Here is an 18,389-nt window from a genome sequence, read left to right as displayed (position 1 = left end):
AGGACTCTTTGGTTGAAAGGTTGTGGTGATTTAGGGAATGAGGCAAAATTAGATTTTTTATCAATACAAATTAATAGTTTATTATTCTTTCACCAGTTTAAGTGCCATTAATTAAACTATTACCATACAGACTTATATGTATATTCAGGAAAGAAATCACTGTGTTTGTGCTTCTTCCATAAATGTAATTGCATATCAAATGATAAGAAGTATAAGGTAGGTAGCTTATACTTATCACCTCATTCTCCATAGAGTTTGTGTTTTAGTTACCTTTTGTATCTTCCTCCATGCAAAGTCAGTGTTTAATAAATGGTAACTGAATGAAAAGCAAATAGGTACTTCTTTTGACAAACTGACATTTTTATTACTTTTCTTTACGTTTAATTTTGTAAGATACCTTTAACCGTGTTACACAGTATTTAGCATTCTGGATCTGAAGTCAGAAAGACCAGAGTTTACATGTGGCATCAAACACTTAGTTGTGTAACCCTGGATGTCACTTAACTTATATACTTCAGTTTCCTCATCTGTAAAATGAGGATATAAATAGCGGGTTTGTTGTAATGCTAAAATGAGTATTTATAAAGCACTTGAAAACTTTAAAGTTCTGTACAAATGCTAGCCATAGTCATTTAAAAAAGTGTATGGAGTGGGTGTTTTATATATGCATACACATGTATGTATATTTTATTATGTAGATTTTTGTGTGCTTGTCACCTTATATACATGTATAGGCAAAATATATTTTGTCTGTACATAAATATATGCATGGTCAATCCACATTTACTTAAGTGTAAATATTTATTTTGTAAAAAGTGTTCATGGATACTTTTTTTGTTAATTAGTATTCTTCCGACCTTTTTCATCAAGATTTGTCTTAATTTGAAGTTGAGAAAGTTTGTGTGCCTTCTGGCATAAAAATAGATAGTGCTAACAGAGCTTGATCTAATTGTTTAGTATCTACAGACTAAAATAATTACGTTAGTGGGAAATCAAACCCAAGAGCTTTTAGATGATTTCTTAACTAGTTTTTTTTCCCCCACCCTTAAAGGTATACACAGTATATACTATGAAGTATAGTTTAAAGAAATGGCATTTAGTTCCCAGTATAAATGCTTTAATTGGAAAGCAATTATATTTATTTTTCTTTTTTCTTTCTGCATGGCAGTGATGAGAAATTGGACATATTGCATGTAGGCTATGGAAAAAGATACCAAAGCTTTAAGTTAGTATTTAAAGAGAATTTCTTCTTAAAGTGTAGATGTAAACAAGCTTAAACTCTGAAAACTCCAAAAACAAAAGCCAGAAGAAGTGTACTGTAATTCAGAGAGTATCTTTAGTGGTATATTGTAATGTAGAATTTGGAGTGGAATGATTTGGGAACAGTCTTTTTCTTTTACAAACTAAGTTTTGCAAACTTAACCTTAGGCCTTGTTTAGAAGGAATCTCTGCTTTCCTTCTCAACTCCCAGAACCTTTTTTTTTTGTCTCTTTCATCCCCTTTCATTCTACCTTCTATTATATAGTTTTTTTGTGTACTTATCTTCCCACTCCTGTTACTATATAAATATATATAAACTCCATGAGTGCAGGGACTATTTATTCTATCTTGCTATTTCACATAACACGTCTAGCGTGTTTCTTCAGCACATGGTGGGCACTCGGTAGATATTTGTTTAATGAACAAATGTCTTGAAGCCTTTTAAACAGAAGATGTATTAAAAAATAAATTATTTTTACAGTAATTATTTTAAAGAGTAATTTAATAGTAATTACCTTAGTAATTATTATCTATATAAAAAAGAGGAATTAAAATCTTATTTTCTCTTTTCAGTTCATATGTTCGGTTTGATATAATTAGAAGAATCTTAACCAAGGTTTTTGGATGCAACATTGTGATGGTGATGGGGATTACAGATGTAGATGATAAAATAATCAAAAGAGCAACTGAGGTAAATATGAAATAATGCTAATTTGATGGCTGAGTATTACAGCCTCTCATATATTTATACTTAGATACTTTAAAAATACTTAATTTATTCACAGGTGGACCAGTCCTTATAATTTAATAAATAAACCAATCAGAGTCTTGTACTCATTTTTTAATCATGTCAGAAGAAGCTTGATTATTAGACAGTAAGATGCTTTAATTCTTTTATGTTCTTAGGCTCTATTAATAAGTTAGCTATGATATATTCTTTGGTACTATAAAAGCTTGAATTTTTCCCCCCAAATGAGTAATTTATTTATTATGCTTATCACACTTTCAGTGACTTTTAAAAACTGTTTTGTTAGTTATTGATAAGGACATGGATATTATCATCTTACACCATTGCTTATTAATTTTTTTTAAGATGTCGGAAAAACCTTAACATCTCTTATATTCTTTGTTTAATTTTTAGTGGGCATTTCTGTATATCGTATATGTCAATGAAGGGAAGGAGGATGAGGAGATTACATGATTAGTGATTGAGAGTTTCTAGGTAAAAAATATTTTGCAGTTAGATATTCAAATTAAATCTCTCTCTCATTCCATAAGGAAGCAGTATGTGATAGTGGAAAGAGCCCTAGATTGTGAATTGGAATACCTGGATTTAAATCCTAGTTCTAATGGTGTCTAACATTATGACTTTAGGTAAATCAAGAAATCTGTTTCCTCCTTAGTTTCCTGTAAGTTAAGTATCTGTAAGTTAAAAGGTATGGCGGAGAGATTTGTCTGGATGGAAAGAGATTGTAGAAATGAAAAGGTTGAAAAAGGTTTGAAATGACAAGTTGATTATAAGAGTTCTTGAATTTCAGACTTGAGGAGTTTAGATTTTAATCAGTAGTAGGTGATGGGGAGCCATTGTACATTTTTCATCAGGAGAGTAACTGATAAAAATGTTCTTGTTTGTTTCCTTCCAAGAAGATTCACCTGGAAACCTATTTCTGTATGATCTCTACTTCATAATTGACCGAAAGTGGGGTGGAGGTGGGTAGAGCATAAAGAATATCTAGAAGACTGTTGCAAGAATCTAAAAGTGAGTTTGATGACCCAGACAAGGGTCTGAAATGAAGAGACATTGAGAAAGAAGAATTGTCAGGATTCGCTGATGGGGTATAGAGGGCAAAGGAAAGAGAGAAATTAAGCTTTATTATTATGGGTTTGAACCTAGTCTATCAGACGCTGCTGATGGAGACAAGAATATATTAGGAAAGGGAGTTTAGAAAAGAAGGTGATTTCAGGTTTTTAAAAAAAATGATTTTTAAATGTGAAGTATGTTTAAGGAATGATGCCTGAGAGAGAGACTACTTTGGGATAGCAGCAAGTCACAACTAAAAGACTAGTTCAGGAGAGGATGTGTGTGTACATATGTGTACACATGGTACATGTTTTTATAGTGCTCAAGGAACACTAGTACCTCTGGTGTGAGGGCTGCTGAGCCCTTTTCACGGCTGCTCATCCACCGTTAGTGTTCATCACTTAACTCTCACCTGTGGTCCCAAGAAGCTGAAGCACGCACAGCAGCCACACTTCAGTAAACCATTTTGGCAGATGGGCTAAACCAGGTGAGTTGGAGGGGTGTCTTCCCCAAGCATAGGAAGACTTCCTCAGGTGGACTGGATGGGTGAGAACAGTTTATTCCGTTGGCCTTGAAGGCAGCTGAAGCAGGTGCTGAGGAACTCATTAGACAAAAAAGACACTAAGATTGTGCACTGTACCCTGAGCCACTGCCAGTCATCCTGACTTGTCTTACCACTGGACTTCAGTGACTCTGGAAGAGAGAGTGAATCCAATGACTTTAGCAACTCTGCCTCACTTAAAATCCAGTTTGTAGGGGCAGCTAGGTGGTGCAGTGGATAGAGCGCCGGCCCTGAAGTCAGGAGAGCCTGAGTTCAAATCCGGCCTCAGACCAAACACTTGACACTTACTAGCTGTGTGACCCTAGGCAAGTCACTTAACCCCAATTGCCAAAAAAATCCGGTTTGTGTGAGAGTCAAAAGACATCACCTGAGCTCCTGTTGGTCTGGTCAGCCACCTTTGGACACACTCTACCTTAACTCCCAAACACAGTGATGTCATTTTGGTCCTTTTGGAGGATGAAGGACAACCAGCTGACCAACACGGTTTTATATGTTTACATATATATATTTAATAAAGGTTTACAGTCAGGGAACTTCTGCAGAATTAAAAGCCTCTAAATCCGAAGAATTTAAAAATTTTCCACACCTGTAAATTTCTGTGGCACCATTCACTATGTTGAGCCTTATTATAACATATTTACATAGTGCTTTAAAGCTTTCAGAATGCTTTGCTCATAGCAACAATGTGAGGCTGGTAATGTGAATATTATTATTGTCTCCATTTCACAGATGAGAAAACTGAGGCTTGGAGAGATTAAGTAACTTGCTTGCAGTCATGCTTTGTGTCAAGAGCTTGGATTTGAATTTGGGTCTCCTAACTCTTAATTCAAAATGCTGTTATCATGTCATGTTATTTCACTCTGTGAGGAGTCATGGACTAGTTTAATTTTGCTCCTAAAGAAGTGCTACATTTTTGATGATAAATATGTATCTGTAAGCCAGTGGTAATGATATTCCATTTTTTAGTATTTGTCAAAAAGGCTATTCCTTTATCTTACTGCCTCATTTTCTAATGGTGGCAAAATCTTGCATGCCATCTGCTTCATTATTTGTTTTAAAAAATATTTTAAATTATGATATTACACTTATCTGAATTACTCTTGACATTTAATTTTTGGCACAATTTGGGGTTTGTCAGACAAAAAGCAAAGCAGAAGGATTTATTAAATGAGTTTGAGATGGAAATTGAGAAACTTGGTTCCTTAGCATATTAGCATTTAACTTTTTGAAAAGTGAAAAATATCTTCTCATGGTTCAAGGCAATTATCTTTTGTTCTAATCAGATGCCAGAATTTAAAAGTACCTTGAAGCTGTGCTGATAGGGATTGAGGTGCAACATCTGTGAACAATTAGAAACTTCTAAATACTGGAGTCCTCTGTCTGTTACCATTTAGTTACTTCTTCATTGGCAGAAATTAATGTCATATAGTTGATTCTTTAATTTGTCTTCACAAATAAAGGGGAACTGGAATTTGACTATCTCAAATAACGTAAGTGTTATTGTTATAAGAAGTTATATGGAAAAATAAAATGTTAGCACATGATTTAAAGCCTTTCTGTGTTATAGTAGAGATGCATTCTCGCAGCATCAAGGACAGAGGTATCAGACTCCTTAGGCTGAACCAGATTAAAATGTAATTGGGAAATGTTTTAACAAAATAAATAAAAATAGAGTACAACATATATAATATTAATTTGAAGTTTTCTAAGTTAATATGTTGCCTGTAAGGATCTGATTCTATTTGAGTTTGACACCACTGGATTAGGTGATATTACCAGTCAGATTGAGAAGCAGTTGTATGACCAGATTGAGAGTAATTTATCAATAGTTCAGTGGTGGCAGGAGATTTCCTGTGGTGTATCCCAAGGGCTCTGTGCTTGGCCCTCTGCTGTTTAACATTGTTGTCCGTGACAAAGATGTAGCTGGGTTTTTCATGACATTTGCACATAACACAAAGCTGAGAGGGATCACTTACATGCTGGGTGATAAAGTCAGGATCCAAAAGGATCTTGATAGACTTGGTCATTGGGCTGAATCTAATAAAATAAAATTTAACAGCAGTAAATCTAAAGTCTTGCACTTCAGGAGTAAGGCAGATATACAATTGGGAACACAATTAGACAGTAGTTGTGAACAGGATCTGGAAGTTTTTGTGACTGAAGTTCATTATGAGACCCAGGTTAGATGTGGCTGCCAGAAAAACTAGTCCAGTCTTGGGCTGCATTAAGAACAAGAAATATAACTTCCAGGAATGGGCAGATGATATTCCCACTGTACTCTGCCCTTGTTCAACCTTACCTAGAGTATTACATTAGGTTCTGGATACCCCAGTTTAAGAAAGATGTTTATAAACTGGAGAATTTTCAAAGGAGAGAGACAAGGACCATGAAGAACCTTGAATCTTATGTCATATGAGGGTTGTTGGAGCATCTGAGCATGCTTTACTTGGAGAAGACGACGCAGGAAGACTTGACAGCTGTCCTCAAGCATTTGAAAGATGATCATCTAGTGGAGAGGGATTAGACTTGTTCAGTTTGGCCTTGGACAGTAGAACCAGGAGCAGTAGGTGGAAGCTGCGAAAAGGCCTATTGAGGCTTGAGGTCAGGAAAATTATTCTGACATTCAGAGCCATCCAAAAGTAGAATGGGGTGCTCTGAGAGGTGGCCGATTCCTCCTCTCTGTTCATCTTCAAACAGAAGCTGGCTTGTTGAGTATGTTGGGATGAGTCTTATGTATGATAGGTTAGATTAGAAGGCTGATGAAATCTCTTCTAACTCTAAAATTCTGTGATTCTCAGGTTAATCTGAAGCTTCACTTTTCATTCCCTGCACATTTATTAACCGATGACAGAGGGAAGCATCCTAGAAGGAGTGGCTAGGAAGGAACAGACAGCATGGAACTTCAAATAATACATATACAGATAAGAATGGGACCTTTTTCCTGTGGAAAACAGTACTCTGCAGGCTGTTTTATAATCATTTAAAAATACCTAACTTTGTTTTTGTGATTAGTGGTTAAAAATAATATTTGAAATTTTAAAAGTGACCATTTGGAGGCTTTTTCCATCTTAATCTGAATGTATTTTGAACACCTTGGGCATCCTCATCATCATCCTCATCATCATCATTAATATTACCACCTCTAGACAATGATTAATATGTTGGGTAACCTTCAGCAAATCAATTGACCTTTTCGTTTCCATTTTTCCTGTTGTTTTACCTTTTGAATGTTTAGTAAATGTTTTTTTGGTTTTGGCTGTTGTGAGAAGTGCTAAATAAGATATTTGTGAAACTGCTTGCATATACATAGTGCCTTTGGAATTCTAATAATCATGTATGAAATGCTAGCAGGAAGCCTGTAGGAATGATTTCTGGTTAGGGTTTTCATTTGAGTTTCATTTATCTCTTGTTTCTTTGATGGGTGGTTAAATTGATTTTTTCTCATTTTGAAAGTATAAGTGATTCTTTTAAGATTGAAAAGTAATACCCTTTTAGGTAGCTGTATCAGTTTGCGTATTTATAGGCCCCAATAGTTCTTTTATGGATCTCTTTTCCTCTCCCCACTTCTGTCGCTCCTATTGCCATATTTTAGGTTATTTTCTTTTGCTGTCTAAGAGTTTAGAAATTTAAGGATTCCTAATTGTAAAAAATTGGTACAGACAAATAGTTTGATAGTTTGCCTTTTTGGGAATAGAGCAAAATAAACATTTTTATGGTGCAAAATAAGACTGTTATTTGCTTAAATCTGTCACTTTTCTTTCTAACTAGAAAACCAAGTCAGTTAAACCTTCATGACCACCAAGTGCTTGGTACACATGTGGCTCTTGCACATGTTAGGTCTTTAATGTTTAATAGAGTTGAATGATTTAAAGTTAAATGTACTCACTAGATTGAGGGGCTCTTTAAAAAAAAAAAGATGGTTAGGAGCAATATAACCGTTTGGCCCAGTTTCTTCTTTGTATTTCAAAAGTGGCCTTACCTTGCCTTTTCTCTTTTTATTGGCAGATAGTTGACTACTTACTCTCAGTAGCCTCCTGTTAATTGATAAGCTTCTTTTTTGTAGATGGACATCTCCCCCTCAGCTTTGGCCCGTCTTTATGAGGAAGATTTTAAACTAGATATGGCTGCATTGAAGGTACTGTCACAATTCATTAAAAACTGGCTGTGTGTTTTTTTCCCTCCATTTTGTATTCTTGGGTTCTCTTTAATAAGCAAAATACAATCATATTGTAAATTACTAACATTTTCACAAGTAGTCCTTAAACCCAGCCCTTTTCTCCTTTATTTCAGGTTCTTCCACCTACAGTGTATATGAGAGTAACTGACAATATTCCTCATATAATTTCATTTATTGAAGGAATAATTTCTAAGGGGCATGCTTATTCAACTATGAAAGGTAAGATTTATGTGATTAATATCTAGTTGTAATTGTGTATGACCACGTACATTTGGTAGGATTTTGAGAAACCTGACAATATGTTATTAATATCATTTATTATTATTATTAATGATAGAATTAGCTAGCATTCATATAGCACTTTAAGGTTTGCAAAGTGTTTACAAATATCTCATTTTATCCTCATGACGACCCTGGGAGGTACGTATTATTTATTACAAAGAAAGGCAGATAGAGTAGGCGACTTTTCTTTGGTTACACAGTTGGTCTGAGACAGTCTTGAACTTCAGTCTTTTGGATTCCAAGTCCTCTGCTGTATCTGTAGTGACACCTGTCTATCTGTCTACCCTGCCTACCTACCTAACTACCTATGGACTATTTCCCAGTAACAGTTACCAGTATCAGCAGAGAGTACATAAAATATTTTGCTGGACTTTTTGATATAATTCTCACTTAAAAAAACATCTTGGTCATTTCTAAAGTAATTATCTTCCATTATAATACAAGTAGATTTCTGCCCTTTAAATGAAATTTGTTTTTAAACTTAATTTACGTAATCTTATGAATTTGATGATTGTCCAGAGTGACTAAGCCTGGTCAAAAGTTCGGAGGGTTTCTAATGCTCTTCCTAGTTTCCTGGGAAAGGGGCTAGTAACTATGGCATTTCATTTTGATCAGCAAGTACAAAGTGTCTCCCTTGCCCTCTTCTCTGACAGTTTAACTCTTGTACTTCCTTTAAGGCCTGTGTCCACCCTTACGATCTCCATTAAGTAGTGCACAACAAACTTTCCTATTTGTGAATATTGAATTGATAACATGTAATCCCTTAGTTCATTGTGCATGGTCATGATTTTAATCATCTAGTATCCCAGGTAAAAATTGTAAACTCCTGGAGTTCCTGGACCATGTGTTCTGTTTTCCCCAGGATCTGGTTCTGGTACATACTGGCAGTGAGACTTTGGCAGAGCAGGTTATTCTCTTAACACTCTAATTTGCAGAGAAGGTGCTAACTTAGATTAGTGGTGTTTTCTTATCAGGGAATTTTTTTCTTTCTTTTTTTTTCTTTTTTTGGCGAGGCAATTGGGGTTAAGTGACTTGCCCAGGGTCACACAGCTAGTATATGTCAAGTGTCTGAGGCCAGATTTGAACTCAAGTCCTCCTGACTCCAAGACTGGATCTCTATCCGCTGTGCCCCTATCAGGAAATTTCTTGTACCAGTGAAATCACAGGTCTAGACGCTATCCCAAAATCAGAAAATAGTGGAATTTATATTAATTTGGACTTTTTGGTAATTTCTTAGGGTCTTATAAGCTATGTGTCTGTGTGTGTGTAGAAATTACTTAGCAAATTAATAGTTTAAACAAAATTGGAAAGGGAGATATTTAAGAAAACATTATGTGTTCCTTCATGCATTAAAAATACCCTTTTATGTACAATCAAATGATATGCTAATAATTTTTTTTGGTCTTAAAACCCCTACCCTTTCTCTCTACCCTTATAAACACCTCTCTACTTGGCAGATTGTTAGCCTAGTTGGAATATTGTATATGCTTTTAGGTTTATTTCCTATTAAAGCTTCATTTCTTTTTTTAAAAAATCCTATTATTGAGATTTGTTCTCACAATTAGTTCGAATATGAGGCCTAATTATATTACTAGGTATAATCTAAAGATGATAAATTTGAAGAATTGGAAGACTGCCATGATCTAAGATGGAGGCAGCAAGAAAATAGTCATATAAAAGTTGAATCAGATTCATCCATCTTTTGAGGGGTAAACGACATGAAGTAGTAGAGCAAGTCCTAGATTAGAGGTCAAAGAACCAGGTTCCTGTCCCAACTTTGCCATTCACTGCTTATCTGTGACCTTAAGCAAGTCTTTGAATCTCTTGAGGCCTCAGTTTCTTCATCTGTAAAATGAAGAGATTGAACTAGGTGATCTCTGAGGCCTCCTTCAGCTCTAAATTTCTGAATTTAATTAAAATGGCCTATTTTTGTGCTACTTAGTTGCTAACACTACCTACTTTCAGGGAGGAATGTAGTCCTCAGCATAAACAACAGCTTAAACAGCTAGGGAGACTTCATAAATTAGGATTTTATGGTATTCTTACTGTCTTGATGAAGTCTCCTTAGTTCTGAGCCTTTTGCTTTTTAGCTCTGTTCCATTACAGTTTTGGAATCAGAAGTAGGATAATGCTTACAACTGGTTCTGCAACGAATTTTCTGATTAAATCTATCTCTTAACCTCATTTGAAAAATGTGGTGTATGTGTCCGTGTAAAAATATAGACAAATGTTATTCAGTGTAGAGATAGAACCTTATAAGTAGACACCTAAAGTGCCTTCATATAAGATTAGGGTTAGGGAAACAATTTCATTTATTCATTTCCCTTGAACCAGGAGAGTCCAAGATTAGTGAAATTAGCTTGTCTTATAGTTCATCTTTTAAAAAAAATCTCCCCAAAACTTTATTATAAAGAATCTGTGCCAGTTAAACACAGTACTTTGTCTGTATCCCAATTTTGTACAAATGTATAGTTTGAAAAGTATTTTTAAACTCATGTTTATGATCCACAGACTAACAAAAATAAATTTAAATGTCATTAAACTTTAATAACTTGGTTTGATATTATGTTAACACAGCTGTTGGTCTTTCAGCCTGGGAAATAAACCACTGATTTTAATGATGACTTTTTTTTTTAAGGTAATGTTTACTTTGACCTTAAGTCTAGAGGAGACAAATATGGGAAATTAATTGGTGTTGTCCCAGAAGAACGGATGGAATCAGTAGGTCGTTTTAGTTTTCTCCTAAGGGCTTTAAATCTGCTTCAGCTTGTTTTCTCTTATATTGTAAGTGCTTTGAAGATGAAAATGGCATATTGTGTTTTTTTAAAGTAGTTTTTTTATTGATATCTTTTTTTTTAATATTACTTAGATTTCTTCATGTCTCTTCCCCTCTACTTCCACAGAGATATCCCTTACAACAAAGAAAAATTTTTTATAAAAAGAGAAAAAAAGGAAGGAGAGGAAAAAATTAGTAAAACTGATGAAACATTGAAAAAAATTGATTTGATATGTAGTGTTCTACATGGACTATGACTTCTGAAGTAGCAAGGAGAGGTGTCTTCTAATATTTCTTCTTTGGGACCAAACTCATCCTTCATAATTTTCCAACTTTAAGTTTGATTATCTTGTTATATTTTCCATTTCAGTGCTATAATGTTTACGTATGTTGTTATCCTGTTGTATTCTGTTTCTAGTACTTGGTCCATGTGCTTAGTTCAATGTTATGCCCTCTATGAGTACTCAGTAAATATTAACAGCATCAGATTGGGAAATGAAGAAATAATCAAGTTTGTATATGAACTGAAAAGTGTACCATCATGTCCAGGTTATCATAAACCTTGCCTTCCAAGCTATTTGATTAAACCAGGATTTTACCAATAGTAGCATTGTTCTGTTGGTTCTCAGGAATGAAATCTATGTAAGAAATGAGGTGGGGTTTTAAAAATTTGTTTTAAACTCATTTACTAATAGAGATGTGATGGAAATACCACATTACATTGCTAGTTATTATTTTCCATTTCTCCAATATGTCACTCAAGCTTTACCAGAGAAACCTTAAAAGACCATTGGTCTATATGAGGTATGAACAATGAAACTGATTTTCTTGTGTGACTTATAACATTGGAAAAGGTGTGATCATAAGCAGATGTTACAAAACATTTCAACTTAGAGCAGTCACTGCTTTGGAAGTTGGCCAGTCTTTATTAGCAGCTTTGGTGAATGGAAGTATGTCTCATTTTGTACCAACATGAAACTGAGTGACCGTTATTTTGAAGAAGTTAATATAAAATCTTGTATGAAGTTAAATCTGCAAATGATACGTTAAAGGAAGATGGGGGAATGAACTAATGTCAAGAAAAAGCTTTTGACTGGCACAAAGAATTTAAAGAAGGTAGAGAATTTATATGTTATGAAATGGTTGCATGAAGTGGTTCTCTAGGATCCACAGGACCTCTGAAAATAGTGAAAATCTGAGGCTTGTCTTGTGTTAAAACCATCATCTAAACCAAGCTAAATATTTGTTCTAAAAAGAGAACTTAAAAAATGAGAAAAAAAATTTGAGAAGATCTTGCTATGTATTTTGAGTGGTTTAATAATTTATTTGACAAATATATGTTAAATATCTAAGGCAAAGGATGAATAATTTTTCTTATCTTTCAAAGAAAACTATAAAAAATAACTTGTTTTTAAGGAAATAGTAAATGGTAATGAAACATACTATTTCCAGTATGACCCAGCATCATATATCACAATCACCAGGGAAGAGACTATCTGTTTCTTTGAAATTACTGGAACTCTTTTTGTAAAGTTTTCTTCATTAGGCTAGTTAATTAAGCTTATGTGGAAGTTTTGGAGGATTTGGAGTATCACTGTGTGGGATCCAAATTGTGTTTTTGTCACTGAGATTGTGCCCCACAGTACATTGTACTTTTGAAATAGTTTTTGACTGAGAACCCACTTATCCACTTTACTCATCTGACTTGGTTTCAGATGACTGGGTTATTTCTAAGAAATCAGATCTCTTCTCAAAGAAGAGGAGATGGATATTTCCTGCTAGCGAGGATATTTGGGATAACTTGCTTTTCATTTTTTTTTTCTAAAACTACCTTCAGAAAGGTTCTAAACTTTTTAAAGCATTGACTGCATTGATGGACTATCATATATGTAAAGCTGCCCCAAGATGACTCTTTTAAAGAACATTCAATGCAGAAATATCTTTCAATACTTTATAGTCTTTCTGATTCGTATCATTAGTTTGTAGCTATATATTTAAGACTTTAAAAAGTATTTTTCTTATGGCAGCCCTCTGAAATTAAAAAGACAGAAATTAATTATTTTAGGAAAATTATTTCAAAATAACTTTTATGTTATCAACTCTCTCCTCATTTCCTTTATTGTGGTATGTGGTCCTTATTTGTTGACAGTAGGTGCTCAAAAATTCAATGAATATAGAACTTTAAGTTGGCAAATATTGTCAGTAAACTTTGCTAAAATTAAAAAAAAATCTTTAATACTACAGATGTTTGTGCCATTTATACAGATTCTCCAGTGTTTTCTTGCCAGAGGCAGCTAGCCTGAGAGTTGAGAAGTCTTTGTTTTAATTGCAGACTCTACCAGTCAGTCAGTCTGCCTTTATTGTGCACTTACGAAGCATTGTGCTAAATAGCTAGACACAAGCTATATAACTATTGCATCAGTTACTTATTGTCTCTAACCTTTAGTTGTCCCAGCTATAAAAAGGAAGGGATTGGAATAGATAATTTCTGAGATACCTTTCAAACTCTTAACTAGACTTTGTAGAAAGGAAGGATCACTTTATCTTTTAATATTCAGACTTCCAACATTCATATGGCAATAAAAATCGTTAAATAAGATTAGTATGTCTGTGTCATAGTCTCAGATGCTTAGCACAGTGCCTAGCATGTAATAGGCACTCAATTCATTGACTTGGCTTGACAGGCTTTATTGTTGTAATTCAGAATAGAAAATTTCTTTTATAGTCGTAACTAAGGATTACATTCTCAAAGATATGTTTCAAGGATGATTGAGGTAATGTCCAATTCAGTAGGCTCTTTACATTTTATCAGTTTACATTCATGTAATCATTTTACTAAAACTGGACCAACTGTCAGTGTCTACCAAGTGCTTTGGTGTACTTAGTAACTTTTCTATCTGTTATCTTTGTAGGTAGGGGGAAATCAGTGAAAAGAAAAATGTGTGGTCACTTGTAAGACAGCAGAATTTTTTGAGTGTGTTTCTAGTGGCCTTAGTTGCATGGTATGTCAGTTAAAATTTTTTGTTCTATTAAATTATTTGTTGTTGCAGATGATTCTGATAAGCGACATGGCAATGATTTTGCTTTATGGAAGGCAGCTAAACCTCAGGAAATTTTTTGGGCCTCTCCTTGGGGAAATGGAAGGCCTGGATGGCACATTGAATGTTCTACAATCTCAAGGTTAGTTTTCTTGGATAACTTGCTTTATATACTTTTTAAATTTTGGCGAATGGAAAGCAAACAGTACACAGTTTGGTCAGCAGAGGGTGTTGATGTAAGCAGATGTAGACCAGGAAAAAATTTAATAATCTGTGGTTGAATAAAAAAAGTGTTTGAATATGTTCAGCTATAATAATTTTTTTTAAGTCTCTATTGGTAGTAGAAACAATTGCCATATAGGATTCTGGTTTTCAGGTTGTACAGAAGTGATTTCCAGGCTTGCCTTAGTTTCCATCTTGTAGACAACATTATTTATTTACTTGCCTTTTGCCAATAATCTTAGAAGTTTTCTTAGAACAGGTTGTGTGATGAAGCTTAGTCCTGACCATCAGAGACATGATGGGACTTTAGAAAAAGCAAACCATTTCTGTGGTATACCCAGCTTGTTGTTTGTGTTTTTGGGGAAATCAATAGTTAATCATTCCTGCTGTCTGTCACTCAGCAGGCAGTTATTTAGCCTCCAGGCTGTGCACTTCAGCCCAAGTTTATGCTCCTCTCTAAATTCTAGTTTATTTATGCATGGGAGACATTCCTTAACTCAATACATTATAAAATTGCTGTACATTTTTAAAGAAAACTAACTCATAATATTTAAATTCAATTCAACAAACATTTAAATGCCTCCCATATACAGAGAGGGCACAATGTTAGACGTGCTGCTGTCATGGAACTTGTAATCATGATTTAATATTAGACTTTGTGACATTTTACACCTGTTAACTGTTTAATGTGTAGAAACATTCATTTTACCAAACTCCAAATTAATTGTCAGCAATTCTGAATATTCTAAATTAATTTATTCTGAGGATGAATATTGACTTAGGAGTGATTCTGATAAATAAAATTGAGAAATTCTCAGTTCACTTCAGTTGAAATGAGGTGCAAATCAGATTACAATGAACCTAAATTTCTTTGTTATAATCAGCTGTCCCTTCAGGCTAATGGGCTGATCATCTTCTTTTGCAGTGATCTATTGTTTTGTTGACTCTTCATGACTCAGATACTGGAGTGGTTTGCAAACCATTTCCTTCTCCAGCTCATTTTATAGATGAGGAAACTGAGATAAACAGGGTTAAATGACTTGCTCAGGATCATACAACTAGTAAATATCTGAGGCCAGAATTGAATTCAGGAAGAGGAGTCTTCCTGACTCCAGGCACAGCGCTCTATCTATTGAGACACTGAGCTGCCTTTTTTTATAGTAGGTATGCATATATTTAATTTGAGTAGCAGTCATGGGTACACAGCAGGTACATCAGTGAAATAATTGGTGAAAAAACTTTTAAATATTTCTTAGTGACACTCCAGAAGAAGAGAGGCCAATACCATATCAGTTCTAAAGAACAGAGAGAGTTTTAGGTCAGTGAAGTGTTAATTGGCTTTTTGAAATATATTCTTGTTGACACAATCATCATTCCTTGTGCATGTGACCTGACTTCCTAGTGTGGTTGATCAAACTGGAGGAGTAAGGAGACCCAGGTTTTTACTTTTAACTTTGCTGTTTAATTGATGTGTGGGTTTATGTTGAGTTACACTACTTCAGAGGGACTTGTGAGGGACACACTGATAAGTGATTGTAAAGAATCCAGTTGATAATGATATAAATTTAAGCACTCTTAAAAGTACATTTCATTCTAAAGATTGCCACTGCATTAGGATACTGTTTAGGGTTGTACACTCCTACTGCTGGCTTTGTATTGAGTTACTCGTATTACAATTAGCTTTTAATTGAAGTCTCTTCACTTCTTCAGAAGAACACATTTCTGGCTGAAATGACCATAGACCTTTATATTTTTTCAGGATTGACATTTTTTTTTTTACTAGTCTTAAACGAGGGGGATGTTAGTTCCAAAGATAGCCTGATTATTTAATAACCAGTTATACTATTGAAGAACATTTTAAAAAATGATTGTGTAAGGAAGCAAAGTTAGCTATATAGCAGTATTTAAGTAGCAGAGTAGCAAGTTGATTTTGTAGTGTGTTTGACTTTTTGCCTGAATATAAAAATAATCTTCATTCTGGAGAAATGCTGCCCTCTGCTCCCATCAAAACTGGTTTACTTAATGCCCTCTGAAAAATGCCATCTACTTTCCTTCCTTTTTTTTTTTTTTGGTTCATGTCATTTGGCCTGCTGGAAATGTCCTGCTCCATTTTCTCTGCCTGTTTATTTTAAGGGTTCTAACCTGGAATCCCACAGACTCCTTGGAGGGGATCATGGATCGATTTGAGGGGGTTTGTGAACTTGTATGGGGGAAAAAAATTACATTTTTATTTTTACCAGCTTCTAACTGAAATTTGGCTTTTGCTTCAGTTATTTATTTAAAACATGCAGACACACACATGTTCTGAGAAGAGTTCTTTAGGCTTTACCAGACTGTCTGAGGGGGTTCCATGACACAAAAAGGTTAAGAACTCCTGACCTATTCAAATATTGCCCAGAACGTGGATCAGATTCTTTCTCTGTTAAGTCTTTTCTGACCATCCCCAAACCAAAGTGATTTCTTCTTCCTATGAATTCCTGTAGCAATTACCTTCTGAAGAATTCATCTGGCAATTAGTCATGTGCCAACTTCTCATAATGAAGTGATACTTTAAAGTTTTTAAAATGTAAGTGGGTATGTATATCCTTTCTCAACTGGAAGCACTTTGATGGCAGAAATACTTGTCTTTGTATCACTTTTAGTGCCTAGCAGAGAACCTTGAATTTAGTAGGAATTCAGTAAACTTTCTGATTTTGTTATTATGATCAAGGGTATAAGGTATAAATAAGAGCTGATCTAGATAATAGCATGATGCTGTTATTGTTCATTTGTGTCCATACTGTCCATGGGGTTTTCTTGGCAAAGATTCTACAGTGGTTTGCTGTTTCCTTCTCCAGTGGATTAAGGCAAACAGAGGTTTAGTGGCTTGCCCAGGGTCACTCAGCTAGTAAGTCTGAGGCCAGATTTGAACTCAGGTCTTCCTGACTCCAGGCCCACCCAACACTAAACTACATCATGTTTTGGATGTAAGCTAAAATTGCTTTAAGTACATGTCAAAAAGTCAGCAGGTTTCAAATGAATTTAGTATTAAATAATTTGTATTGGTAGGCATGCCTAATATTAGACTCTTAATAATGAAAATGTCACTAAATAAACACGAATGACATGACTGAAATATATTGTTTTGAATCTGTTAACTTGGTTTACATGGTATGATTCTGAAGTCCTGAGCCAAACAAGAAAATTAGTCTTATTACTTTGCACTCACCCTGCATGTATTAACATCTTTCAAGTCAGAGCAATTGACAGTGCAGTGGGTTTTTTTTAATGTCATTTGCTGATTTCTAGGCTCAAAGAAAGATTATGACTATTCATTGCAAATGTAGAGCATTAAAACTAGGTTAAAATACCAGCCATTTGAATTCAGTTTAATTTTTTTAACATATTGGAAATGCATTAGAAATAAACTAAATGTTTAGTGGTTTGATTAGAGCTTTCTGTTTCGTTTTGATAATTTTCTCTCTGTAATATTATGTGGGGGTGGTGAACACTTGACAATCTGGAGAAAAGTTGCTGGGTAAGTGTATTGAAGTAGTTGATTATGTTTTCCAGTTTAGTGTTTGGAAGCCAATTGGACATCCATACAGGTGGGATTGATTTAGCTTTTCCACATCACGAAAATGAAATTGCACAGTGTGAGGTATATCACCAGTGCAAACAGTGGGGAAACTATTTTTTACATTCAGGTAAGTGGCATTTTTAATTAGTTTTATTTATTGTGCAAGAATTCAGCCTTTAATGGTATGCTAGTGCTGTATTTGAAACGAAGTGTATCAAATGAACAAATATACATGTATAATGTATAACTTCAGTAAATTGTCATCTCTTTGCAATCTGTTTATTTTCTGAATTTCTGTTATCTGTTGGAAACATGAATTGTTTTTTTGCTTGTAATGGATTAATGAATATATTGAATGAATGAATATAGGAATAAATTAGACTGACTAGATTGTGTGTACTGGGAGGAAAAATGTTCAACATGATATGTAATTTTTTCTCTTGACTAAAACTATTGGGAAAACAGTTCTAGCCTTATAATACTATATTTATTTGACCAGTTTTCTTTACTTTTTAACACTGCTTTGTATCTTCTTATACATAAATCATAATTTTTTAAAACCAGCACCTCTGACAGATCCTGAGCAGTAGTACAATTGGATTTGTCTGTTGTCAAGAGGAAGCTATGGTAAGGGCTTGGGATAATAATGAGATATTATTATGATTTTGAGAAGAGTATAAGAATAGTTTAATGTACAATGAGGGCATTTAAG

The 18,389-nt window shown here is 34.4% G+C and overlaps 1 protein-coding gene across 4 annotated transcripts in view; it reads left to right on the top strand.

The window, feature by feature from the left end:
• The window catches only part of CARS2 (cysteinyl-tRNA synthetase 2, mitochondrial), a 66,867-nt gene that overhangs the window by 15,840 nt on the left and 32,638 nt on the right, over positions 1-18,389 (top strand). For 2 of the 4 annotated variants that reach the window (XM_078147321.1, XM_078147320.1), the window contains exons 3-8: positions 1,834-1,951; positions 7,687-7,758; positions 7,914-8,019; positions 10,721-10,804; positions 13,909-14,038; positions 17,671-17,804. In XM_078147321.1, coding sequence (XP_078003447.1) covers positions 1,834-1,951; positions 7,687-7,758; positions 7,914-8,019; positions 10,721-10,804; positions 13,909-14,038; positions 17,671-17,804 — 644 coding nt within the window. Of the gene's footprint in view, positions 1-1,833; positions 1,952-3,456; positions 3,549-6,421; positions 7,759-7,913; positions 8,020-10,720; positions 10,805-13,908; positions 14,039-17,670; positions 17,805-18,389 lie in introns of those variants that run through there. The other 2 variants (XM_078147323.1, XM_078147322.1) reach the window with 2 other exon arrangements.

The sequence above is a fragment of the Phascolarctos cinereus genome, unplaced genomic scaffold, assembly GCF_003287225.1.
Source record: "Phascolarctos cinereus isolate Bilbo 61053 unplaced genomic scaffold, phaCin_HiC Scaffold_7;HRSCAF=346, whole genome shotgun sequence".
NCBI classification, from domain to species: domain Eukaryota; kingdom Metazoa; phylum Chordata; class Mammalia; order Diprotodontia; family Phascolarctidae; genus Phascolarctos; species Phascolarctos cinereus.
This window is presented reverse-complemented; position numbering and strand designations above follow the sequence as displayed.